This window comes from Epinephelus fuscoguttatus, linkage group LG23 (genome assembly GCF_011397635.1).
Source record: "Epinephelus fuscoguttatus linkage group LG23, E.fuscoguttatus.final_Chr_v1".
Taxonomy (NCBI): Eukaryota; Metazoa; Chordata; class Actinopteri; order Perciformes; family Serranidae; genus Epinephelus; species Epinephelus fuscoguttatus.
Genome location: NC_064774.1, coordinates 27,475,817 through 27,502,947, shown reverse-complemented (window position 1 = coordinate 27,502,947; position 27,131 = coordinate 27,475,817). Strand labels below are relative to the sequence as shown.

At 41.7% G+C, this 27,131-nt stretch overlaps 1 protein-coding gene across 3 annotated transcripts in view; it reads right to left on the bottom strand.

Moving 5' to 3' along the window:
• Positions 1-885: 885 nt before the first annotated feature.
• Positions 886-27,131, bottom strand: part of fgf11a (fibroblast growth factor 11a) — a 148,287-nt gene continuing 122,041 nt past the window's right edge. For all 3 annotated transcript variants that reach the window (XM_049568464.1, XM_049568466.1, XM_049568463.1), the window contains 2 exons: positions 13,069-13,267; positions 886-10,337 (listed from right to left, as the gene is read on the bottom strand). In XM_049568464.1, coding sequence (XP_049424421.1) covers positions 10,195-10,337; positions 13,069-13,267 — 342 coding nt within the window. In that variant the 3' untranslated portion in view covers positions 886-10,194. The remainder of the gene's footprint in view (positions 10,338-13,068; positions 13,268-27,131) is intronic.

The following is a 27,131-nucleotide window of genomic DNA, read 5'->3' as shown; positions in this document are numbered from 1 at the left end:
TCACTTATTTGTTTATAACCCCACAGAGATAAACTTTGTCTTATCTGCGATTCCAATTAAAAGTCTGTCAACTGAATGTTCTGTTCAGACTTAAGTTGTCTGCATACGGCTCTCAACATGGAGGTGACGGAGCTGGCGCTAGCAGCTAACAGTGCTAACAGCGTGAACATTGCTAACATGGCAACTGTGCAAACAGAGGAATCAGAGGGTGGGCATTACGCTGCTGTGACAACGTAGTCATGCCACCAGAGGCAGCATACGAGCACAGTCCAGAGCAGCCAGCCTGCATGGCTGGACAGTCTACCAAAACAAAAAACAGAGAAGCTCTGATTACAACAAACACAGAATGAACCTGACTTCTTTCTCTGCTCAGGATGCGGTTACTCCACTATATGTTTACATAGCAAATAGCTGTTTGCTGCTAAATTAATGTTCTGAATGCCATATATAGATATGCTTCTGTAAGGTGCTTTAAAACTCATAGTTCCTGGTTGTCATAATTGCAATTCTTCTTGGAGATAGAACTCGGATCTGAAAACAAAGACATAATGCACATATTATTGAATTCTGAGAGACTCCTGCTTTTTGAGAATATCATTATATCCAATAAAAATCACAAATAAACGTAAAAAAATCAGCCTGGAAATTTTAGAACAAAGATGCACCCTGTAACTCCAGAACTTGCCAGAAAATCCTTACGTCACATTTGTGTTGATTTTGTTTGATGGGGACCCCACAGAGTCCAACTTTAAATACACCTGACAAACTGAATATACTATACTATATGCCATATGGTATATGAAATGTACATTGTATGTTACAGGAATGAAATCAAAACACCAGCAGACCAGCGTTACAATCATACAAATATATTAGTTTGTTTTATTCAATTATATCCAATAATACGTCTCCCTTGACTTTGTGTAAGTTATTATAGAAATAAATACAGATCATATTGCAAACGCAGAGACAAGGGTTTGGGATAATAGAGTGTTGAGGATGGGGGGTTAAGGGGTTAAAGGGGTTAAAGAGTAAATATTGGGTAAAGACTGTTTCTTTGAAGGTGTCCAGTAAATGATTGGCGCATGCATGCTTGTAGTCCCGCCTGTCTGTGATCCTCAACCCAGAAGTTTCAAACTGCAAGTCCCACGCCTCTCCGTCGTCCCTCTCCCGCTCTTTTCTCCAGGTGATCCATGGGTTTGGATGGCGTATAGTAGTTGTTGTTGTTATTCCACCTTGCCAGCAACAGGGGGAGTTACTGCACCCCAACCACATTTGCATGGATATATTTATATATAGAGATATATAGATATATTTTTTTGCCCCGTTTGTATACAAAAATAGTGTCATTGTGGCTTTGATAGCTGGAAGACTGAAGCACTCTTTTTGCATTTGGAAGACAAGAAGGAAAGTAAGATTATGGTGGGTTTTCCTTAAAATCTTTTCTGGAAGACTTTGTCACAATAACTCGGATCGTCCATGCAGTACAAAGAAAAAAAAAAAGACTCGAAAAAATCCCTCAAGGATCGATCACGGAATCGCACACACAGGTAGAAGACGTGTTTGTGTGTATGCGTGTGTTTGAGGGAGAGACAGGCGGTGAATGAGCAGTCCACGCGCTGCCAGTGAGCCAATTACAAATCCCGATAAGAGATCAAAGGTCAGAGGTCAGTCAATCGGTCTTTGATTGACAGGTGAGTGCTGGAGGACTGTGGGGGGGGGGGGGATCGGGAGGTTTAAGACCCTACAGCCATGGCGTACCTCAGTGTTCCTCTCTTTGTAGACTGAGCTCAACATCCCATAGTATGACAGAACAGACATGGATATGCATTTAAACAGCAAAATAAACACATCAAATCAACACATGGACATACCAACAAGGATTCATACCAATACTCAGAGTTTCTTTTCATCACAAGTCACAGGACTTCCACTGAGAAACACCCAAAACACAATCCAAACACTTGAAAAAAACATTTCAGCATCGTTTACAATGTAAAGTCACCACTTAAACATAGTTGGTGCATTAGCTTGTAAGAGGTGAAGTCCCTCCATGATGTGTTTGTAAAGGTCACCCCCAGTTAGCCACATCTGCGCCGGCTTGGTGCAGGGTGCAATGTGTGTGTGCAATGCAGATGTGTCCAGGGACTGTGGGTGTGCTTTTAAAAACACAGACGGATTTTCTTTTTATATATGAACTTAACGCGATGGTAACCACTACACAGGATGTGACATGAAGTGTTCAGGCTCTGGATTCCAGTATAAAAGCACTTTTTATGAAGCAGCTGGGGGGAAAAAAAACAGAGAGAGTGAGAAAATCTGTCCGAGGACGGCGTCACTCTTTTGTCACGTGAGCCTCTCTCTTCCTCCCTCTCTTTTTTTGTGTTTTCTGCTGCATTGCAGATGTGGTGAAGGGACTCCACCTCAAAGTAACGCACGCACACTTTAACAGCAACCCAGCTCACAAAAAGGGCAAAGTGTTAGAAAAATAAAAGCTCTAATAAAACACGCAGTTGGTTTCTATATCAATATTAATCCCTTTTTTTCCACACCCTCCCAGATAATGTGCCTGCACCTTGTTAATGGAGTTTATTGCTTTCTGCCCAAGGACTCGTACTCATTGATTTGGCCTCTGATTTATCCTCTATTTTCCTCCCTCCCTTTCTCTCTGCCCGTACTTTATTCCCTCACACATATTGGACACACAGAGATATTCAATCACGGTTACAAAACGATTACACACAAACACCAAAGCTGATGAGTGAGATCTAGAAAACACACACCAGCATTCACACGCACATGCACGCACATACCGCCGCCAGGTTAAAGGGAAGTTGTGTTTGCAAAAAAAGAAGGGATCGGAGAGGAAGTGAAACTTCAAAGGGAAGCTGCGAGGGCACGAGTTAGCTACACTACAATACATGACACATGCCTCTCTCTCTCTTCTCTCTCTCTGAGTCCTTCACAACCCCAGATGACCCTCGCTGCAGTTGTAATTCGCTCAGTAAGCAGGGAGGGCCCTGACTTGGGAGAAATGGGAGGGAGGGGAGTCCCCCGGGGAGAGAGGTGTGTGTTTGTGTGATGTGCGAAGCGTGCAGCTGAATCAGATATACATCATTTAACCCCCCTCGGATATCCATGCACACACATGCACACCTCTCTTTTTTTTTCATATATGCTCCAAAGAAATAGTGAAGCCGAGGGCCAATATTTAATAGTTAAGAGCTGAATCCAAAGACATTTATCAGTGAGTTAAAAGCAGTAAATTAAGCCACGGGGGGGAAGGTAAGGGGTTTCACTAATCAAACATGTGCTCACATAGACGGCCGCCGAGATAAATGGCAATCTTTACATCCTGTAATTCACACAGAACTGTTTGAAGTGAAGCCCGAAGGCCGGAGGAGCAGACAGGCTGGAACAGAGAAGCTGATTTGGGGCTTCACAACAAAGGATTCACAGCAGAGACAAATGGGTGAGTGTGAACGCTGCAAAACACACAAGTCAGTGATAAACACACACACACACACGCACACATGCACACTTTCAACAGCAATAAACGAGTTTGTTATCTACCTTTCTCCAAAGTGAAATCACATTTTCACACTCTTTTAAAATCTTTGCCCCCACCTGCTTCCCCAAATATATTAATAACGCTCCACTAACAGGTAACATCTAACAGCATGAATCTGATTACAAAAGACAGCATCTGCAAAATAATACATTTACAATATCACAGATGTGAATGAAAAAATAGAAGACTATTTGTCAGACTGCTCAAAAAAGTATGAGCGCTAACGTAAAATAGTTAATCTTGCTGAACAGCTTGAGGATGAGTATTCAAATAAAACTGGAATAAAAAGATAATCTATCTGCATATTCTGCGGCGGCAAAATGATACTCGTGATTGATGCAACTGTAAGTGGACGATGGATCATCTGTAATGGATTCACACACACTGTGAATATCTCAGCAAACTGAGATAGGAATCTGTCACTCACTAGATGTCAGTGTTGACTGGCGCTCAGTCACGAGATCCGATGGCTTGGTTTAATAAAATCTTGGCTCTCGTTGCTTTAAAAGTCACTTTAATGCAGAGTCTGAGGCAGGAAATGAGATGACTGTAGGCCTACGAATATCTCAAACTAATAAAGTCTGAATCCTCTCGTCTAGAAATGCCACTTCATGTGCCATTATTCTTTTTTCTTTTTTTTTTTTTGCATTTGTACAGGCATATATGCATCAACAGAAAATAATACTGCATTTATTTTGAGGGTTAAAGGGGCTCTTCAAGCAATATAGTGCTGCACTTCCAGAAAGTTGTGGGACTCACCAGATGCAGATTTAAAAAACAATGGTCACTGACTTCTAGCTGTATATAGGCCTGTCACGATAATTACATTATCAGCTTATTGCACCATATATGTACATGACCATCATTTTGCCTGCCTCCATATTGCCTGTGTATTTACATAAAAATGTCATCCACGTTAGTCAACATGATGCTAGAAAAAAACAGCAGGGTTTTCCTGACCAGTCCGAAGAAAAATAAAACAACACTTTAAAGATGCCACAGTGTAGCTTACCCGTAGCCTGCAGCTGCGATTTTCAAGTGGAGGAGGCGCAGTCCTGATAGTTGTTAGCTAGCCAAACCCTGGCAACAAGCCAAAAGGTCAGTTGTTTGTTGTTTTACCCTCGAACAACTTCATTCTCTACTCTGTAAACCCACCAGCAAACTGCCTGACACCTAGACTGTCAATCTCCGGTAGCCGACTGCAGCACACTGGCCGAATTATGGAGGTAACCGCAGTGTGAGCTTCACTGAGCTTGTCTATTGGTCACAAGACGCATCACTTGGTTTTGGTTTTGCTAGCCGAATTCATATTAACTCTCAAACTGCGTTATTTTGAACTACTCCTTGAACAGTACTATAATTTTAAATGTACTTTCTTGTAAATATTAACAAGTGTTACCGTAAAACTTCAATTAAAAGCCTAGTCTGCTTGCCAAGCAGTTAATTTCTTTTTTTAATATAAGTTCTTTGGGTTGTTGGCTACCTATGTGTCAATTCTTTGATTTCCCTCTAAGTTATTCACATTCCTTTAGTCTGTAAGGGTCCTCGGATCAAAAAGACGCCTGTCCCATATATAAAGACCTGTTGATTACAGTGATTTAAGCAAATAATAGCCCAGGCTACTTATAGAAGTTTTACGGTAATTACTGTTTTGTAAATAAAAATACATACTTTTTCATATTCCAATTCCAATGTCTAAATATTCTTAGGAATTTAAAGTCCATATCCCTTTGACAAAGTGAACTTGCATTATTATGCTATTAAATTATTGTATCACACTAATAAAATGGTCTCAAATTTACATTATTTTATGGAGAATATATATCGTCGAACAAAAGTAATTATCATGACAGGCCTAGTCATGTATAGGTCAAGTTCTAAAAAATGTTACATCCTACATTTCCCATAATGCAGCTCATCTTTCATTAGACCCTCCTTGTCCTATATCTCCAGTGTGTAATGCAGGCTTATGAGCATGACTGACCCATGTCTATGTCTCTAATCTGAACTTAATCTACAGCAGACATTACTGTTCTTCATTTTTTCCATGGTAATTGCTTGAACTAAAGTTTTTAGCCCTTAACTCTGACAGCTCTTTTTCTTTTGATTCGAGATCTGAAAACAAACATGACACATAGGTAAGAAAATATTGCAAATTAGATTTCCCAGCCCTTAAAACATACAGTAGTAGTTATCACAGAAGTCATGGCTATATCTATTTGCTGAATTCCTCCTCTCCTATCTAAAAGTATCTCTCTATCTAGCCCCACACAGTCTTAATTCTATTCTAGTGGGCAGGAGCCTCATTTAATTAAACAGTCGTGTAATTACTTAGCGAATAATACTCAAACATTGTGTTCTGGATTTAGTGATCCATAGGGGGTGACTGGTCGGACACGCCGACCTGAGGGTCTATTTAACAGTTTAATTAAGGTCTTGAGTGTGTAAGTGAGGTTTTAACAGTAGCTTGTGTTCAGTAAATCAGAAAAAATATGAGTATAGCTTCAATTTTCTTTTCTTTGTTCCTTCTTATAGTTTATTTGTTAAATCTCTTTTTCTCCGTCTCCTTTCCTTTCCCTCGTCTCAAACCACCTATTTTCGTTCTCCTTCTGTAAACTAATCTGTTCTCTTTCTCTCCCCGGGAAAACAGAGGTAAAGTTTGCTTCATCTCTCAGGTAGCAGATTAATTTGCACAGCAGCTTGCCTCTATTCTGCACGGGTTATCAGCTATTATTATTTACAACCACAGGTTACAGGGGAGTGGAGGATTATGCATGAAATGAGAAGTGTGTGTAAATGTGTGTGTGTGTGCGTGTGCTCAGGGAATGCCGTCCACATTACCATAATTCCCTCTTAAAACTCCTTTTCTTCCGCTCATCACCCCAAATTGTTTGCCCTAAAAATATCTCTCCTTCTCCATTTTCTTTTCTTTGGTCGATCCCTCTCTCCGAGCCCTGATCATCAATCTAACCTCGCCTCTACCTCCCGAAAACATAGGACTCCCTCGCTCCCCACAATACATAAACATTAGGCAGAAACAATTACCCTGCCTGGCATATTGTACCAAGGAAGTTTGATATGAAAAATGATTGCTTTTCGTGTTGAATGGAAAGAACAAATGGAAACACACAAGACAAGGTCTCCTGAACAAGCATAGTGAAATATTTCAAATAGTAAGATTCTTTACCAAGAGAGTCTACCGAATAACTGAAAGAAATGTGATCAAAGTAAATGTAACACATCTATCGTTCCATCTTCTTTTTTAGAATCACTATCCATCACTATCTAACCAAATTATCAACTGCATTATTTATATGACTTTGGTGTTTGATTTTTCCGCCTAACAAAACAGTCATAATATTATAGTGAAATGACAAGAAAAAGAAGGCTTGAATTCCTTTGCATCATAACCAAAGTCTCCAGGAGAGATTTACGGTAATTCATTTGAACACATTAGGAAACAGATTAAGGAACATTTGAATGAGCAAGTGTTTCAGGTGAAGCATGGTGTTGTTACATGCCATGAACAGAGCTTTACTGACCAGCCCATGAGTAAATGAAGACTTAAAGGGCTACTCCAGTGATTTGGTATTGCGCTTCCATGAGGTTGGGGGACTTGAAAGAGACAGTTTAAAAAAAGAATGGTCATAACTGAAGCAGCAGAGGCTGAGATATCTTGACTTTTAGTCTTTACTACAGATCAAGCTCCAAAAACATCACTGGATCCTACACTCCCCATAATGCATTGTGGTGGCATCTTTCATTAGATCTTTCTTGTCTGGTAAACACCTCATTTTTTATTGTTCTGGCTCCCAAACCATTTTGTTGCATAAAGTTTTGGGTTCAGGTTTGGTAATTTTCAAATGTAATTTGAAATGGGAACTCATGGGATCTCACATATTTTGTGTAAAATCATTAGAAGTGTCTGTTTTAAAACAAACAAACAAAAACCTTTTTACAGGTGTTTGGGAGTACTACAGCATATGTTAAAAAAAGTACAACCTTTAGTGGCACTTGGGGGAACTGTGTTAAATCTGAAAAATTGCCTCAAGTGATGTCACATGAGTCAGAGTCAACAGTTGAGGCTGAAAACTACAAGTCTGAAAATGAAACAAGATCTGTGGAAGTAGAGTCAGAAAGAAGCGAGGTTACCAGACTTCTGTAGCCTCCTTATTCCTGCTGCTCGGCATGTATTTTTCACATCGCAGGGATTTTTCACGGACATTATTACAAGAAACTACAACACGGAAGTGCCCTTGACTATGGAAGCCCAAATGGCTGCAGACATTCTTCGCAGAGTCCACTCCGCTTATAACTGCTTGCTGTTGGCTATATTGTCATTTTCAACAAATTTGTCAATATAAATCTTGTTCTCTGTTTAAAAAGGGCAAACACAGGAAGACAGCAAGCACACTTCTTTAAAGCGGTTACGTCTTAAGTACTATCTTGAGCCTACAGCTAATATCCTGTGTGGTTTGTTTCCATGATGTTACAGAAGTGCATATTTAATGGATTCAGTGCGGACAGAGAGATGCTTGTTTGCTATTAGGAAACAGTGTTTAGCCTACTTATTGTCACAAGGGAAACGCTTTTACCGGACATTATGACCGAGGAGATTTCAAAATGTTGGAATTAAATGGATTTTCCTGGTCAAAACCTGAATAACGGAAAGCTGGAGCACAGCAGCACCAATGAGAAAGCTGCTTGCTGTGTGAGAGAGACACAGAGAGGGGAAGAGAAGGTGGAAGGTGAACTGTTGCACAACAGTTCTGTAAGTTATTAATAACTTACTCAGAATGCTGCTTCGTAACTGAATGACCCACCCCACCGAAACCCTCTATATTTTTAAAAACTTAACCGCCGAACAGCTCGACCTGTGGTTTGTGGGTCGACATGTGCATCACTAGTCTGTAATGAATTAAACTGAGCAACAATATAGCTTTGGGTGACCAACTGGTGGCTTTAAGTCAGCTTGTGTCTTAAAGGTGCCAGTACAGCCAAGGTTTGGCTCTCAGTTTTAGGCCTTTGTTGTACCGTCTCCAATCCAAACCAAAGATTGCTCAAATGATGTCACTGGAGTCATTTTCTCAGACATGACAAAGCTCCCCCACAGCCACAGAAGACACTATGCAACTATTTTTACAGGCTCGGCACTACAACCAATGACTTTGGGTGACTAAAATGGGTGAAGTGCCACCTGAAAAAAACAGCTGTACATACAGTACACAGAATATTTCTGGCATGGGGTGCGCAAAAGTATTTTCTTCATTCGTCATAAATTGGTGTACAAATTTGGATGCAATGATTAAATAAAAACACTTTTTTTTTTTTTTTTTTTTTAACTGTGTTTTGAGACAAGAATGCCACATAGTGTGATAGAGGGTCCACAGATAGTGTGGGCCTTGGGGGTTTGTGCAATGCATGGCCAGCCACAGTGAAAAAAGCTATTGCAGTGCAATCACAAGATACACAGTCAGGCTCCATCAGTACCCCATCTCACTGATGATATCCTCATCATCTCCCAGAACCCGCACACACACTCACCACCACCACATCAGTATGTGTGTGTGCATTTGTGAGTGTGTGTTAATGCATGTCATTGTGTTAAGTGTGTTAAGTCGTGAGATCATTTTCCGCGGTCGTCGCTCATGGATATCAGGGTGCTAAAGTGTGTGCACACACCTCTGCTCGTGTGTAAATGTCAGTGTAATAATGAGTGTGTGTGTGGTTATGCGGTGTGTCGAGAGAGCTCTTGGCCCCTCGTTTAAGGGTCGAAAGATTCTGATCAGCCCCAGATTCCATTAACAGAGCCGGAGAGGACGGGAGGGGTTTTCTTGTGCCGCCGAGTGGAAAATTGAGTCCATGTCACAAACTAATCAAATCGCACCAAAGGTGAATGGAAGAAGGGAACACACACACACTCTCTCACACACACATACACACAAACAGGGCTGACAAGTATCCAGGCCATCTCACAAAGTCGCTGACACACGCAGAAGATGTGGACCGAGCAGATGGCTGCAGAACAAAAGTCTGCAAGGGTCTCTGTGACAGCCTCACATTAGCATGGCTCTGTGTCAGGCTAACATTAGCATGGAACCCTGTGGGGAAATGAGAACACAACCCATTTGTAAAGTATGTGCTGCAGAGGGACCCATTTGACCGTTGCACCCTTTGTGGTAAAACCAGGAAGACTTTGCTTGAATATTTGGTTGACTGGAAGGATGTCACTGTTGATGGCTAGAGAGTGTGTGTGGGAATTCCTTCCAGCAGGTTAAACACGCTGTGGTGACATGCTATACGATGCTAGGTGACTGTTCACCTCGTCATGGAGTTATTGCTTTTATATCCCAGGCTTTGATAATCACAGAGGTTATCTAATAAGAAGGTGGAGGGCTGGTGTGGATGGGGGTCTGTGAAGGGTAAAAGGGGCTTCCCATTGGCCAGCTCCACTCTGCCCGGACCTTTTCTTCAACTTAACACCAGTGCATTGTGGTATGCAAAGTTCTGGTGGGGTCAGTGTTGCAGGCGGGGGGTAGCCCTAACTACCCTGTTCAGGTGTTCCGCTGGTGCCCAGTGCCCCGTGTCCTCCACCCCTCCTCTCCCACCTGTGTCTCTGAGCGCTAGGAGGTGGAGGTTTTGGCTTTGGATTGAGGGTCCTTCTTGCCATTCTGAAGCACGGGCGAGTCACTGGAGGTCTTAGGCGTTTTCCTGGGCGGACTCTGCTCAGCAACATCGTGTAGAGAAGGCTCCCGGTACATGGCCACTGGGGAGGGAGAAGGTTGCAAATAGTTAGGACTGGGTAGAGACAAAGACAGTATAGATGCAGGACTTCACCCGAAGGGTTCGGTCAGCCATTGTTTCTCTTTTGAAACTACCAAGTTGTACATATAATACAGTACAGTAGTTTTAAAGAGAAACTTTGCAGGTTTTCAACCAGCTCTGTCATCACACTTTATGCAGTTTGTGCAAAAGATGTTTTGCTTGCCCCCTTTCCACTAGTACCTGGAACCTCCCCTTCATTTGGCGGTAACCTTTCGCTGGTGGATGGGCAATGAGCTCCAGGTGCTCGGGGCACAGAGGGAAGCTAAATACTGTTTATCTGCACACACTGCGATTACACAGAACTGGTAGAAAATCTGAAAGTTTCCCAAAAACAATGTGAACATGACCTTATTTATTCAAAATGTAAGACACCTTCAACACAGATAAGGAAACTGGGGACAAAATAATGCAGGAACAAAAACAGAGAGAATATTGACACTGGATTACTCCCAAACCTTTATTTTAAAGCTGCATAATGTAAGAGGGGTCAATCATCGTGACGAAAACATGACTCATCACCAAGTCTACTTTTCACCTCAGCTCAACTAAGAAGTTACTGCATGTTTACTTTGTTTGTCAGTATGGCGTTATGTTTACAGCCTTTTCACCGTCACCCAGCGGCCAAACAAAAGACTCAATGCAGCTTCAACTTCACACCATTACCTGGCTGGTTAAAATAAAGGTTTGGGAGAGATATTATCCCTCAGCTTTTTCCACTACTGCATCTACTTTCCTACAATTCCTTTAAGTATAGAATTAGATGTGCACACTTAAGATAGAGGCATAGAAGGGATGCATTTAAAGTAAATAACTAACCTAACCTAATGTAACATCATTAACTGTACAATGTTTCTACTGGTAAATAAGTTGCATTCTGTAGGTGACCATATTATTTCTTTAACTGTAAATTAGGGTTGTCAGCATTAGCACGTTATTTGCAATGCGATTAAGGTCGGATCATAACATGTTTTGTTTTTTTTTTAATCATTGCTATTTTGTCTCTTTGGTGCAACCTTACTTGTAGTCCAGCCGCCACAGTGGCTTCCTGCTGCCACAGAGATGAAAAATAACGACACCACTGTGCTTTGGAATGGCTGAGCCCAGATGGCTCAGGTGACAAGTCAAAAGTAAAATGCATCTTGTGTCAGTTACAATTAATATATCAGCCAAGTACTTTGACTCTGAGCTACCACCTACGAGCTGAGCATACAGGCGCAGCTAATCAGACTGATGTCAGTGGGCTACCACATTGCCAAAGCTGGCAAAGGACTATTCTGGAGTGTATGAATCACCACAGATCTGAAACTAAATCAAAGAAATTAAAAAGGACATTAAGAGACGTCCTCAGGTTGGCATGCTGAAAGCAGTCATACGCCTTTCCATTGCAGGGTGGGGTCATTACGCGTTGCCGCTGAAACGTTCACTTATAGCCTCTCTTTGGCGTTTGAGCAGCTTTATAAAACTCTTGAACATGTAATGGCTCCTTAATTAGCAAGTTGACTTTACATAGACGGCATATCTTTTCAATTTCTCCTGACATTGTGTTGTTTGGTTTGTTCACCACTTCGCGACATGCGCGCGGACTCTGCTCTGCGCACCAGTGACTGCTCGGCATGTACTTTTCACATCGCGGGGATTTTTCACTGTTTCGTTGTTAAGTTCTGTTAGTTGCACAACGGCTTCAGGTGGCTTCAAAAGTTACTCAAACTAAAATTCCCAATTACTGTTTTTAAGGTCAAGACTGACCTTCAGTACTTGAACAGATAACCAGGTAAAGAAAAGAGTGGTACCTCAAACTTAAACTTCTCCCCCAGGAAATTTAAGGTCAAAGATCATTTTGCACTGGACACTAGGGTGTTACGGTACACAGAAGTCTTGGTTTGTATCATATCGCCGTATAGAAGTCACAGTCTGGTACAAGTTTGGTACTGGGGCTGAGGTAACATTTTGCCTACAGGGAACTTTGATAAACTTTTTTTAATTACAAAAATAAGTAACTTTTCAAAACCTATGTATAACACATGAACACTGAACAAATGTTTTACCAAAAGGCAACAGGTCACAACAGCCTCCAAAACTTAAATGCATCTCTTATGCTATGAAACTGAAAATACAAAATACGGGTTGTTTTTTCCTGGTCCCGGTCATCAGCCCACCTGGGGGATGTCACTGAAGGTGAGTTAGCATGTTGGGTGTGTTTTCATTCAAATACCCGGCAACTTTGGAGCAATGCCAACATGTCGTCTCGTCTTGTACACAACACTCTCTGTTGCTTTTGTAACTGACTAGGAACCTGCATGTGGGTCTTCCAGTTATGCTGTTTTATTTTGTGCTCACCATAGTGTGACCGACTCGCACGTCAATCGTCTTGTTGTGCTAACTTTAGCACATGCTGCTCACGGTGTACAGCTAAACTTCATTAGCTTGGGAACTTCGGTTCTGCGCTCGTATTTGCCATGTACTGTGTGTGTGGCTGCGTGCACCATACCGTGACCATTTGTCTCAAATACACAAACCATCACAGCCTCACTGGACACACAGTACAGGGACTGGCAACAAGCGCTGACCACCAAAGACAGTGACAAAATAAAAGCAGTGAGCATCTTGCAGGATAACCCTCACTGGTCACTGCCTCTGGAACACCTTGTGCAGTATATATTAATCTGTTGTACCTTCAATGAGTTTGGGCAGGAAGTGCGCAGCTCCCTTTGTCTTCTTGACACGGTTCCCTTTCATGACCTGTCCGTCTCGGTTGATGCCGATATACCACGCCCGTCCTGACTGGGTCTGTCTGTACAGGATGGACGAGTAGGTGACGTAGTAGTTCTCAAACACACACTCCTTAAACTTACACTCGGGCGTGAAGTGTTCCTGAAAGACACACACAGGGAAAACACACACATCGGGTCAGAGGACAAGAATAACACATTTGGCGTGGCTGCCATTTTTTATCTGTTCTATTATTTATATATTTACTCTCCAATTCCGCTGGACTCAGCTGGGAATGGGAGGAAATGGGCCCCACATTTCATTGTGACAGGGTTACAGGAGCATCTATGGGTGCATCAACAACACACACACACACACACACACACACACACACACACACAAACTCATCCCAACATGTGCACACGCCTGTTTGCCACATGAACAAAGTGGTTTGTGAGCTGGGATGCCATAACTCAGCAGAGTCGGTTTACCTGTAACAAACAACAATCACCCGGATCCTTCACCCCCTCTGTGGTTTAACTGTTGGCCTTCAGCCCTCTAACACTGACACACACACACACACACACACACACACACACACACACACACAGCTCTGCATTAGACAATACGTCAACAGCGGGACATCCCCCCCACCTTCCTCCCTCCATCTCCCCCTCGTTACAGCTCTCACATATTCCCTCTCTATCTCATATTCCGCCTCTCCTTCTCCACTTCATTCCCTCCATCCCTGCGTCATCTGGTAACCTTGTTGAGGAACAAACCAATTTGCAGGATTGATTTGGAGCCTTGATGTGACGGGTGAGCAGAAAAGGCCTGAATAAGGAGTTTACTCCCTCTCTCTCTCTCTTGTGCTCATTCATTTCTCACTCACCCTCCTCACCCTCTCCTCTTCCTCCTGCTCTCCGTCTTCTATCTCTCTTTTCTCTCTGCTTGTCTGCTGCCACCGCAGGCGCGGGGCCTTAACGTCTGCCTATATCCATTGTACCGCACATAAACAAGCTAATTACATTGACTGTATCGCCCATTCTTTAATTACACATCCATTCACTTAGGCAGCCATTCATTTCCTCACCCACCCATTAACTTAGCTCTAATAGCACCGAGCGAAATCCAAAAGGTCTGGAGTCTCTTGGAAGGTGTAATCAGATTGCTATCATTAACCGTGTTTGCACTGCAGTATGTTGCGTCTCATCTTCTATGCAGTCTGTGTGTGTGTGTGAGTGTGTGTGTGTGTGGGTTCGGGGGGGAACTTTACAGGATTAAAGCCTGCTTTGTAAAGCCTGATCATCACACACCCAGGCAGACGTGCTCAAGTTCATTAATTGATTAATTACTTGAACTAAACTGGCCATATGAGGAATGTGTAGGGTGTGTAAATGAGTGTGTGTGTGGGGGCTGTATCATTACCAATCCACGACCAGCCTTGTGCAAAGGAGGTCTTTTCGATTAGCCATTATCTTCCTGGGAGACCTACAGCGGGAAGATAGAGGCTGGATTTCTACCACCAGGCAAAGTCTGACTTTCTGATTAAAGACTAAACTTTGGGAGGCTGTTTACACAGCTCCCTACTAGAGTAGTCCATGCATGGCAAAGGGCACGGTTTTGTGTGTTTTCACAAAAGGTCACAATGCAAGGATCAGTGGCGCAGCTGTGGAACTCAAATACTTACTTAAGCAGTAACTTGGACTCTATTCTCTCATTTTTGTGTGACTAATGAGAACAACAAGTTTCTAATTGGTTCTGTACTGAGCAAGAGGGCTGCAGCCAGCAGCAAAACTGACTCGAGTCATGTTCATCCATCACTTTACAACCGCTAATAATGCTTTGTTTTGGCCACTGACAGGCTGAGATTGTTATTATTATTAAGGCTCATTGATGCTTTTATGTATAAAAATAGATCATTCCAAATGCTGTGACTGTCACTGCCCACTTACGTCCATGGGTCCTTTACATTAGCACAGATACATCCAGTAAAAGGCACTAGAGGGTGGAGTCAAAAGTTTCTGACAACAACAAACAAGGCGACAGTGGAGGAGGTGGTAGCATTGATGGTGATGGTCTATGAGGCCATTAAATACATCACAACATGTGGATGGAGAAGCCTTTTCACGATATTGCTGATTCCTTCAGTGTGTCTGAGGGATCACAGCTCGCCTGAAACACGTTAAGCTGCCCCAAGATCTTCAGTGGCACTACTGTTTTGCTTTTAGCTTTTAGGAGACTGACCCAAATACGGACAAAATGAACACAGAGTACGGACAAAAGGCTTCGTCTGTGTCTGTTTTAGCATCATCACCGAGCATAAATGAGCCATTTGTTTCTGATGACATTATGAAAAGGATCACTACAGAGATACCATTTTGCTAATGAGTAAGATCCTTTCTGTTGAACCAGAAACAACCCTGAAATCACTATTGCCAAACCCACCAGCTGTCATTTAAATCAACAGTAATTTAAACACGTCTAGACCCAGCATAGTTTCACATGTAACTGGCAGTAGTAAGGGTTTATTTCCACCAAACCAGAAGATGATGAAGGTTGGAGATTAGTGGAACAGTGAAAAGACAAACTGAGGCAGTTTTTGAGAGTTTTTTTGTTGTTGTTGTTGCTTGTTTCTATTGACTTTGGTTTCAAAACATCTTGCCAAAGGACTGCAGCTAAAAATCAGCCAGCTGGCTAACACTGGCACATTTACAGAAATGTTGATTAATGTGTGTGTCCTTATGAATAAGTAAATCTAAATCTAAACGAAGTGAGTAAGACGATAAAAGTATTGTTTATTTAATTGAAGTCTGGTAGGTTTGGCAATGGCATTTTCTGGTTAACCAAAAAGGATCTTACTCTTTAACAAAAAGGTCGGTCACTTTAGGCATCCTTTCCATAAAACTGTCAGACACTGTTAGAAAATAATTTGAGCTTATCGGTGGCAAAAACAAACACTTTTAGTGGACGTAAATTGACAGTGTCATATGTTTGCATTGCAGCCTGTTTCGCTACTGCTAGCCGCAGCAATCTTGCTCAACACTGGAACAATTTCAAAAATGGTTGCCTCTATTAGTCACTTAGAAACGAAAACATGGGGAAATAGGGTCCAGTCTTAAAAATACCAAAGTTACCCTTCAAGTACACTTTGAGTATTTTTTTCATGCTGCTTGAAGGTTTTCTCCACTCCTTGTCAGAGGTAAATATCAGATGAGAAAATAAGCCCAATAATGTTTCAATACAATATCACAGACATTTTTGTATATTTGTAGCTCCTCATTAAAACAACCAATTGTTGTGTTTTTGCAATTTCTCTTTACATGACCCTATAATCATATTTATTGGTAACCAGTCCAGATGCTTTTTGCTTTATGCCATTCAAATCAGGCTTGTCTTTCTGCTGAGCTGTGTCTTCATCTGTCTTCTTGTGTAAGTGTCTACAGTGTTGACAGCAAATAAACACAAAGACTCAACATCTCGCCAGACAGAGGTGGAGCTGATTCCATCCCATCAAACTGAATTCAAACAACAGAACTCAATACAATATTACAATATTGTCATGCATCACTTTTCAAATCCATGTTTACATCTTACATGCTAGGAGGCAGTAAAATATCACCACCTGCCAGTAAACATGACACTGCAAGCAACAAACATGAGCACACATCAGTTATGTTTTCAGAGAATCATTCATGTATGATTTCCCCCTGTAAAATACACCTTTAATATTTCATGAATTTGAACTCAGTGTAATGCTTCGCGTGGTGCTACACCGACTGAATCCCCCAGCAGGGAAACAGAAAGACGTACACGCAGCCTGCATGCATGACTGCACAAGCGCTCTCACCTTTGTGAGTATACTATGTTTTTTATCAGACATTTATAAATATATGAAAAACAAACCTACTATCCCTCTATAAAATTCATATGTCAGAACTTATTTGAATTATATCAGTCACTTTTGTCCTGGCCAGAAGCCAACTGCATGTATTTAGGCACAAACTCAGGGTGCCATCAGTGATGCTGCTTTATAGGATAACACACTATTAAGCAGTCATTTATACAGACACATTATTCACACAGCAGACACACAGGGGACAGATGCACATCTGTCTGCACAGCGTTTACTCTGACTAGACTTCAGGCTGATTTCACACTGATCATTGCCTCTCTGTCAAAAACTGAGAAAAGGGCTTCTTCCACCTCTTCACTTAGATCATCTAACGAGATCCTGACGTCCACTGGATAAAAACTGTGAAAGCTAGCTGTCACTTGAGTCCAATAACTCTCACTCCCCTCATTTTAAAGACAATCCAGACGTTATTATCAGTGTTGCAGTTCCTCTTGTGTTCAGCAGGGGCTGCCCCAAACACACAAGCAGTGTGGGATTCCTGTCACTGCTCCTGCTGCTGTCGATGCTCCAGAATTAACTGGTGTCTACTTGCCACTCCATAATGCTCAGCTCTCCCCAAAGGGCCTCTTTTAGCACGCTGAAAACCACTCGAGTCGCAGAGCAGCCACAAATCCACACACGGATTTCTTTCTGTGCTGCTATTTATGCACCAAACTCCATGTTGTTTCTGTATATTTTAGGCTGAAATGCCCCATCATGTTGCATTAGGATGCAGAGGCGGATATAAACAATAATGCAATATGATTTCATTGCCTCGTACAACTCCAGGGCCAATAAGCTCTTTTTAACTGACTTCAGAGAGATATTAAGCTACCGATTTCACAATATTTTTGTAAATTGAAGTGTTACGTCAAAGTGTTTTCCAAAATAGATTTAAAAAAGAAAAAGAAAACAAGAATATGGACATAATCAGATCAAGTTAGGGTCAGTAAAAGGTATGCTTTTTAACACTAAATTTACCACAATCCTCTGTTACACACAGCTCATTTCAGAGGAGACAAGAGGATTGTGTGTGTGTTTAGGTGTGTGAGGGTGTGTACATCCACTCATGCGTGTCTGCTGTTGTGACAGAGAGACATGACGGATCCCTCTTACATCAGTGGGAGGCCACCCGGCGCCAGATGACATGCATACACACACACACGCTCACAGCATCAACAGTGACGGATGGAGCGGTCGCCTCCCTCATCACTCACTCCCACAGACAGAGGAGAGGAAGAGAGGGATGGAGGGAAAGAGAGGGGACGAGATGAAACGAGAGAAAGAGGAGAAAGAAATGACATGGAGATGACATGAGAGGCAAGGGAAGGAGAGACAGAGAAAGCACAGTGGGATTATTCTTCAGTAATGACACACACGCGCTCATGTCATTTCCATCCGTTGACACCTAAAGACATTATTCAGCCCCGTTCGCAGGCTGCCATTAACCATTGAGCCTCCCGTGCGCTCAGCTGAGGAATTGATTCAATGTAAGACCTCTGTGAAAAGTCAATAGGCATTAGTCCGGGAAAAAACCTGGATTAGGCTTTGATTGGACGCGCGACGCGGTGACACAACCGAGCGTGAAGAACTTAAAACGACTTACAAGCCGCAATCGGGCAACCACAGGTTAATCCAGGGGCTTTAAGACACTTATCGACCGCATCCCAGAGGACAAATGTATTTTACAGCATCAATAGGGCACACGTATGAGTGGGCCTCGGTGTTTGCTCACATGTGTCTGTACTGTACATGACAAGGGGAATTTGTTACATTTTTTACAGCTTTCAGTAATGTGATGTTTGCAGTTACATGTGTCAGCGAATACAACTGATCGATACCGGCTTTCCTGTCACAGTTGTAGCAGCACCAAGTGCACACTGGGGAATGGATGGCCTCATTCAAGTAAAATGGGCTTTTGTAGGCCAGTGCCAATGTTTATGACGGAGTGAGACGGATAGATAGTTAGGCTGAAAGCATCAAATTCAGCACAGGTGGGACAATGTCTGCATTATGAAATCATGACTCAAGTTCCACTTTAGGACGGGCAAGTCCACAGTCAAGACCAACATGTCACAAGTCAAGTCCAAGGGCTAATCTTTGTGTTTCCAACCCTAAACAAATCATGATACAGCCTTCATCAAAAACAAAGACATTTTAATTTCTTAAAGGCTCTTTAAGTCTTCCTAAGCTTGACAAGTTTTTGTCACACACAGTAAACATCTCCTCACGACCCGCGAGCTACATGTCCTCTGAATATGCTGTGAAAAAGTCTGGTCACTGTAGGCAGCCCAGCCCTAAATCAAAATACTTAGTTCAAACAAAGTCATTGGTCAAGGTAAGCCAAATTTATGTTAAAAAATACATGTTTTTTTTTTATACCAAATTCACTCATTTCATATTTAAAAACTTTTGCACAAGCACTTTTATGTCTTTGTTGCACAGGGCTGAGGGTCTTGTCATGATAAAGATCAAAAGGTCAAGTTTGCTTCACAACTTCATGTCAGTGAATGGACCGTCTGTCAGATCACATCTTCAGCCTCTCTGTCTCTGTCCCGTCTCTCCTGTCTCTTCATCTCACAGTCCAATAAAAAAGAAACTGTCATTAAAATATCCTGCAGGGGACAAAATGTAAAGGGGTGGCTGGGGTTGTAAAAATATATTGGATTGATCATGAATTGAGAGCCATTTTTCTTTCATCCAAAAGGCACTTGATTCAGTGGGTTTTTATGGTTCTGCAGGCAGGAGATTCTGACAAGACAAAGGAAAACAGCTTTGATGGCCCAAGAGGAGAGTTTGTGTATGATGCAATTATATGTAAAGAATTCTCCATCATAAATATACATGTGAGGATCTGAGGTAAGGTTATGTAATGTTATACTTCAGATGTGAGTGTTACTTAATGATTGTTTAATAAAGCTATAAGTAGAATATGAAGCAGAGAGAATGCAGGGTGTTGTCTGAGAACAGTGAAATAAAGTGGGACGTTTTCGTCCCTGTATAGTGAATGATGAAATATTTACCTACAGATGCAACTCTTGTCAGAAGGATAAGAATCAGCACTAAAAGCACACAGAGCAAGGTTAGCCTTACAAAAGCTTGTTTACCAGCAAAGCTGATTATTATCTGAGCAAATGAGTAGGACAAAAAAACAACTTTAATTGAGGACAAACAGCTGAGGAAGCATCACAGGAGCTTGCAAAATAATTGTCTAAAGATAGGAGTAATTATCATTTATTAATTTATGCACAACATGTAGCCCCGCTGGCATTCTCTGTTGTGTTATCATCAGCACTGCTCTTTCAAATGCTTTGTAGAAACCATCACTCAGCACTTAGGGAACTCAGAAAGGATCTACACAAAAACTTCTATTTCCGAGCCAGCGTTGTATTCTCGGGTGGATAACCTAGCCAGCTCAAGTGTTAAAAAACATCAACATCTACAACCATTAAGTGAAAAACAACCTCTGTCATTCATAACAACTCAGTCAAGCCCAACAGTAGCACCAGCAAACAGTCTGTATGCCTGAGTTTGAAAAGCAACATTTTTCTGGTTGACTTGCATTAAAACTTGTGGAATTTTCACAGACAAAAGATGCTTCACTCTGAAAAAAGGGACGTGTCATTCTCACTGTAGCTGTGTGTGAGTCTGCTATTACTGTGGGACAGCACGCTATGAAAAATTCCCCAAAAAGCAAAAGATTGTTGTTCATATCAAACTAATCTGAAGGCCCTATCAGTGTTTTTTGACAACATATATGAGGTATATACGTATACACATATAAATTATATCTGGGTTTGATTTAGAGCTTGACATAATGATCACAACTGATTATCCTGAAAATCTATGGCTGTGTTTACAATAATGACAGATGTAGACAAACTTTTAACAGCATCAGAAAACAATAATACCTGCAATTTAGCTGTTGTGTGTGATTTAATGGCCTGTCAATCATTTTGGGAGGAGCAGGCTCTAATCCAGTTTTGAATTTTAGTGGTTGTTGACACTTGTGTTTACATTTATATGATGGATTGGGCCTTTAAGACAATGTTAAGTCAATTAAGTAGTTGAGGAGGTGATGTTGCTGGATTATGTACAAGTTTTAAAATATTAATTTAAATTTCATCAATAAAGCACAGGAAACTGTTGTTATGAGATTGTTTTGTCACATGTGTTTTCACAGGTTGAGAAAAACTTGACTTTTAAGCTGGATGGACAAGGAGTTATTAACCGACTCTGCTTTACTCTCCACCAGCTCATGAGCAAAATACTAGTTTGACTATCTGAAATGGCAGTTTGAAGATCTATATGTCAGCAAGCTCCATCTGCCGGTGAAAAGGATTAAATACCTCAGTCGTCTGGTTTTAATCCACATGTAGTGCAATTTTTAACCAAATTTTCAGAAATTCAGTAAAAGAAGATGCAAATCTATGTGCTTTTTCATCCACTATTGTTGTCCGAATATTGGGAGTTGGTTCCCCGAGACAAGCAGCAGATGGCACTAATTCTCCAGTCAGGTGCCACTGGGAGAAGAGGGCACAACAAGTTGACGTAATCAAAAGAGCACCGGTCAAACCTCAAACGAAGGAAAACAGTTGATGTATAATAATGAAGAACACTTTTGACAACAGAAACAGAGTTCTGAAGGGTAATATTAAAGCTATGTACTCTTGGTAGAGTTCTGGTTACAGCCCTGTGTGCGTGCATAAACACGATAAAAGCCATTCAGATGATGAAGAGAGCTTGCAGTGGCCTATGCAGTGCAGGTAAGTCATGACTGTATGTCGTCATTTATTCACTGAATCTGTTTCCACTTTCCCTAGCTGCATTTACCTTTTATCTACATACCAACTTTTCCACTGCCCCCAAATATGAAAACTTTTTTGGGACATTTCGTAATTTCTTTAAATTGTTGGCATTTCAACTCAGGTGTTTTATGCACAAATTGAAAATGTACTTAAAAACAAGGGGATGGAAATGCACATAGTGAGGATGCAGATCATTGACTTCTTGACAGGCAGAACCAACATGAAGAAAGCAGGCAAACACAACTCTTCCACCCACATCCTTAACACCGGAGCACCCCAGGGCTGCATTTTGAGTCCCCTGCTGTACTCCCTGTACATACACAAGTGTGTAGCCACTTGTGACTCCAACACCATTATCAAATTTTATGACGACACAGCTGTGGTGAGCCTGATCACAGATTACAATGAAAAAGCCTAGCTAAAGGAAGTCAGGTGTCAGGACAACAACCTAATCCTGAGTGTCAGCAAAACTAAGAAAATGATAGTGGACTTTGGGAAGAAGAGGGGATAGAACCCCCTCCCCCTAACATCAACAGGTCCTCAGTGGAGAGGGTGGAAAGCTTCCAGTACCTTGGTGTCCACACCACCCAGAGTATGACCTGGGCACTGAATACTAACTCAGCTGTTAGAAAGGCAAGGCAAAGATTATTTCACCTAAAACACCTGAGGAAATTGCAGATATCCCATCAGATACTGAGGAATTTCTACTCCTGCTCCATCCAGTGTCAAGACATCACATCCTGATACGGAAACAGCACCAAACAGGATTGCAAGGCCCTGCAAAGAGTGGTTCATTTTTATGGGCATAAGCGGTGCTCTACCCTACCTAAAAGATGTTTAAATTAGTCGCCGCAAGAATATGGCTCAGAGAATCATCATGAATAACGGCCTTTTCTCCCTGCTAAGGTAGGGAAAAAGGTACCAGATGAATGGTTTCCAGTTCCATACAGGACTATTGGAACCTTGATACTATTTAGCAAGCGAGTATGGGATTCCACCAGTTTTGAGCAGAACCATTATAATTAAGGATGTGTCGTCAACAGGGTGTGTTGCAAAATGAAAGTAAAAAGAAGTAGCAAGACAGCATACGCAATTGATAACCTTACCTTATTACCAGATATTTGATTTTATTGAAGCATGGACCGACTATTAATGAGACCAGTGGACACTCTTTTTTTCTAAAGATCTCTCACTTAATGTCTCTGTAGTTGCCCTTTCCATCCTTTTTTTTCCGACCAGTAGAATATAACATTCCTACTGATGTCCTCACGGTTCACACTTCAGGTTAAGGTTAACCTGCTACTTTTTGGTTCCAGCTGGGAACCAACTTTTTGGGTCCAGAATTAAATTTTGGTTAAAATGGTTCAAAATTAGATGCAGGAACTTGAACAGAACCTGTTCCATGTTGGTGGAAAAAGGGTATACAAGGCTCAGGAAGAGCTTCTACCCTTGGGCGACAAGGACTCTAAATGAGAACACTACCTAACTCAACTTTGAAACTCAAGGTGGTTTGTGTGATGATAAACAGAAGGACTGGATACTTAGTATTAGCTGTGATAGCTAGCAGAGAGAGCATCATCTAGTAAAAGTCATCTTAAAATGTTAAAATATTTTGTCAGTTTTTAAACAAAGGAAATAATGTTAGAAAGACAGGGAGTTTAGGCTTTAAAAGTAAAACGACATATGTTCCAAATTCAACTCACAAAATGGTACATTCCTCCTCAGGGAACAGTGATTTTTGAAAGATCTGACAGTCCTCCCAGCTCACCATGAATCAAACAGACCTCACAACAATGATACTGCTGGTTTTAAAGGTCTTTTCTCTGTCTGAGTTCCACCTCTTGGCCTCTCAGTGCTCTTGTGAACTCTCATGAGTGTCTATGAGTTGCTGACCGACAGAGAACAGAACAAAGTTTTTAGCAGTTCAGACGGAGAGGGGTCCGCATCTGTGCCAACATTCTGGCATTTACAGGGATGCCCTGAGGAGCGCTGGAGCTCGACCAGGGCTGATGTGCTCAGAGCATCCAGACAACACATACACACACTAAATGGCACCACACACACACACACACACACACACACACACACACACACACACACACATACACACAGGCAAGCAAGAGAAAAAACATTCAAAGCCACATATGTAAACGCATATGTTCATGGTGCACAAAAGGACAAGACACATGCATGAAACAACCATTTGACACACACGCAGACAAATGGGTGGAGGCGAAAAAGCAGACAAACACACTGTAATGAGAACAGCTGGAGAGGGTGCAGGCGGGTGCACAAGGGGGAAGAAGCAGAGAGGGAGGGAGGGAGGGATGTCCTCTGTTTCTCACCTTGACTGCCAGACCCTCGCTGTGCGTTTGGGGATTTTCCAAAGGGAACCAGAGATAACCTGCCTTACCTCTACACTGCATTTTCCATCTCTCTTTCTCTACTCCTTTCTCATCTTCCCTCCTTCTCTCTCTCTCCATCTCTCTTTTTTCATATTCCCTCTTTCTCCCAGTATCCTCTCTATCTGCCTAGATGCTTCACATTTCTTCCCATGTCTACTTCACGGCCACGTGTGTCTGCACGCTTTTGCTGCCACATCAGGGGAATGCGTGTGTGTGTGTGTGTATGTGTGCGTGTGTGCGTGTGTGTGTGAGACAAGGAGGGGGTGGGGTTGATCAGAGTGCAAAAGAGGGAGAGTAAGAGAAAGGAAGGAGAGAGTAGAGGAAAGGAAACAAGAGTGCTGAGTCAAAGAAAAAGAGACAAGCCTTTTCTGATTCGATGGGCGGCTGAGGAAGGTCAGGGGAGAGGAGTTGGAGGCAAAAGCAGGTGTGTGTGTGTGTGTGTGTGTGTGTGTGTGTGTGTGTGTGTGTGTGTGCAGGCAGGTTGGTCCTCTCAGGTCAGACTGTAAAAAGACTTTGTTGAAAGCTTTGTTGAGGGAGCTGACTAATTGCCAGTTTGCCACCTGTCAGGTGTGTCTGTGTGTGCTTGTGGGAGGACACTGATGAGTGAGTGTGTGTGTGTGTGTGTGTGTGTGTGTGTGTGTGTGTGTGTGTGTTGAGAAATGGGGGAATATTGAATCTGCTGTAATGACAGTGTGATAACTCATGACAGGTTACTTGCATTTTTGCATAAGAAGCTGCTTTAGAGCCAAATGGTAAGTAATTATTGTGAGACATGTAGCCAAAACGTAGTGTTGCTCCTATATCTTGTGCTTTTAGGGGCCAATTGTCCAATCTTTAAGTGCAATTTGATGTGTTTTCATATGAAAATATTATGTTTCTTTTTGTGCCTGTGTTTCAATTGACTCCCACAGGACGTAAGAAAGAAGTTAGCTGAACTTAAAGGGGACCTATTATGGTCATTTTCAGGTTCATACTTTTATTTCTGAGTTACTATTAGGATATCTTTACATACTTTAAGTTTTTTTAAAAAAAAAAAACAACAAAAAAAAAAACAACAACTTCATTTTCCTCAAACTGTCTGTGCTGGAACACTTTATTCACCCTCTGTATGAAACTCTCAGTTTCAGTGAATGTCTCTATAATAGTACCTCCCAACTCTGCTCTGATTGGTCAGTGTTTCTGGGTTGTCCGTATCTCAGCATCCCCGCAACACCGGAGATGACTGATGACCAACAAAAGCTCCTAAACCAATATCTTCACAACTGGACATGCTCCAGCAGGAATATGATCTGAAATCAGGGAGAAATCTAAAACATCAGCAACCAAGATTACATGTTTCCCTGATGTTAGCATGTAGCTACATGTAGCAGTGTACTTGCAACAATGTAGTGAGAGTAATGGAGTAAAGCAGCACTTTCTATCATGAAAAAGAAACCAGCAAAAGCTTCTACACACAACTGTACAAATTCCATCAAGAATATGACCCAAAATGAGTGAGAAATTGATAAAACTGGCAACAAAGATTCCAGATTTCCTTGACGTTAGCATGTAGCTACATGTAGCAGTGTAGTTGTAACCAGGTAAGGACTGTTACAGCAACACTTTCTGCCATGAAAACCAACAAAAGCTTCTAAACACATCCAGACATGTTTCAGTGGGAATATTAACTAAATTTTGGGGGAATTTCACAACATCTGCAACCAAGATTCCAGGTTTTGCTGACGTCACCATGTAGCTACATGTAGCAGTGTAGGTTACAAAATGTAAACACTTGCTGGGGTATTCAGAATGGTCTGAAGCCTGAGTTTTTTCTTCTCATGGGGATTATTTTTTACATACATTTTCCTCACTGTTTGAAATATTGACCACATTTAATATGAACTTTTGACAACTTAACATTATACATATATACGACAGAAAAGGCAGAGTAAGTCCACTTTAAAGGTACCCAGTGTATCTTTTAAGTACTGTGGTGTCAAAATGCAAGTCTGCAAAAGGCAAGACAGAGGACAAAATATTCAAATTGCATCATGAGGAATGCACAGGCAAACATAGTTTTAGGTATTAAGTATACACATAATGTGTTTGGTACTCTGATTTGACATAATAATCTCAACTCAACATATAATTGCTATTTTTGGCAAACTACTATTTAAAAAGGCTGTACTGTGGTGCTCTCCAAGGTGCTGAACTAGTGAGGAAGTTATCCTGGCTGCTCTCTCTTCCCTTTTACCTAACATACTGTATATACAGTACATGTCCCCTGACTCTGCAGTTCCTCTCAGCTCTATTTGGCTTTATGGTGTCTTTCAGGTCATTACCTTTTTTTGCGGCACACTATCTGCCCAGCACCAAAAGGCAGACTAAGACAAAAGACAAAGTTTACAAATAACTGGTGAACATAGTGGAGCATTTAGCAGCTACAGAGTCACATATTTCCTCCAGGAGGTCGTGGAGACCAAAACAGAACTCAAAGAGAGTGAATATTGGTCTCACATTTATTAGTTGGACACAAACACGACTCAATAGAGCGTGATTTTGTTGCATCTGTTTCTGAAGTTAGAGAAGTTAACTTCTCCAAGTATATCCTCAGCCCTGCACAGAATCCCATGACCTACTCTTCACAATAGCTCTGCAGATAAACCAGTGAACTAAATATCTTGAAGGGACCATCCCCATATGCACACACTCTTTCTCTCACACACCTTCTCACTGCCAGTCTCCACAGAGTAAGAAACTTCTCGCTGTTATAGAACACAGTGTGATGATGAATGTGGTAACTCACAATATCACCAAAGACCATCCATCCCAAATAACTGCTTTTGTAAGACATGGCACAGCATGAAACCTATAAAGAACAACTCCACTTATAGGACATAATTAGTGGTGTAAAGTGTACTTGAATGTTTTCTACCCTT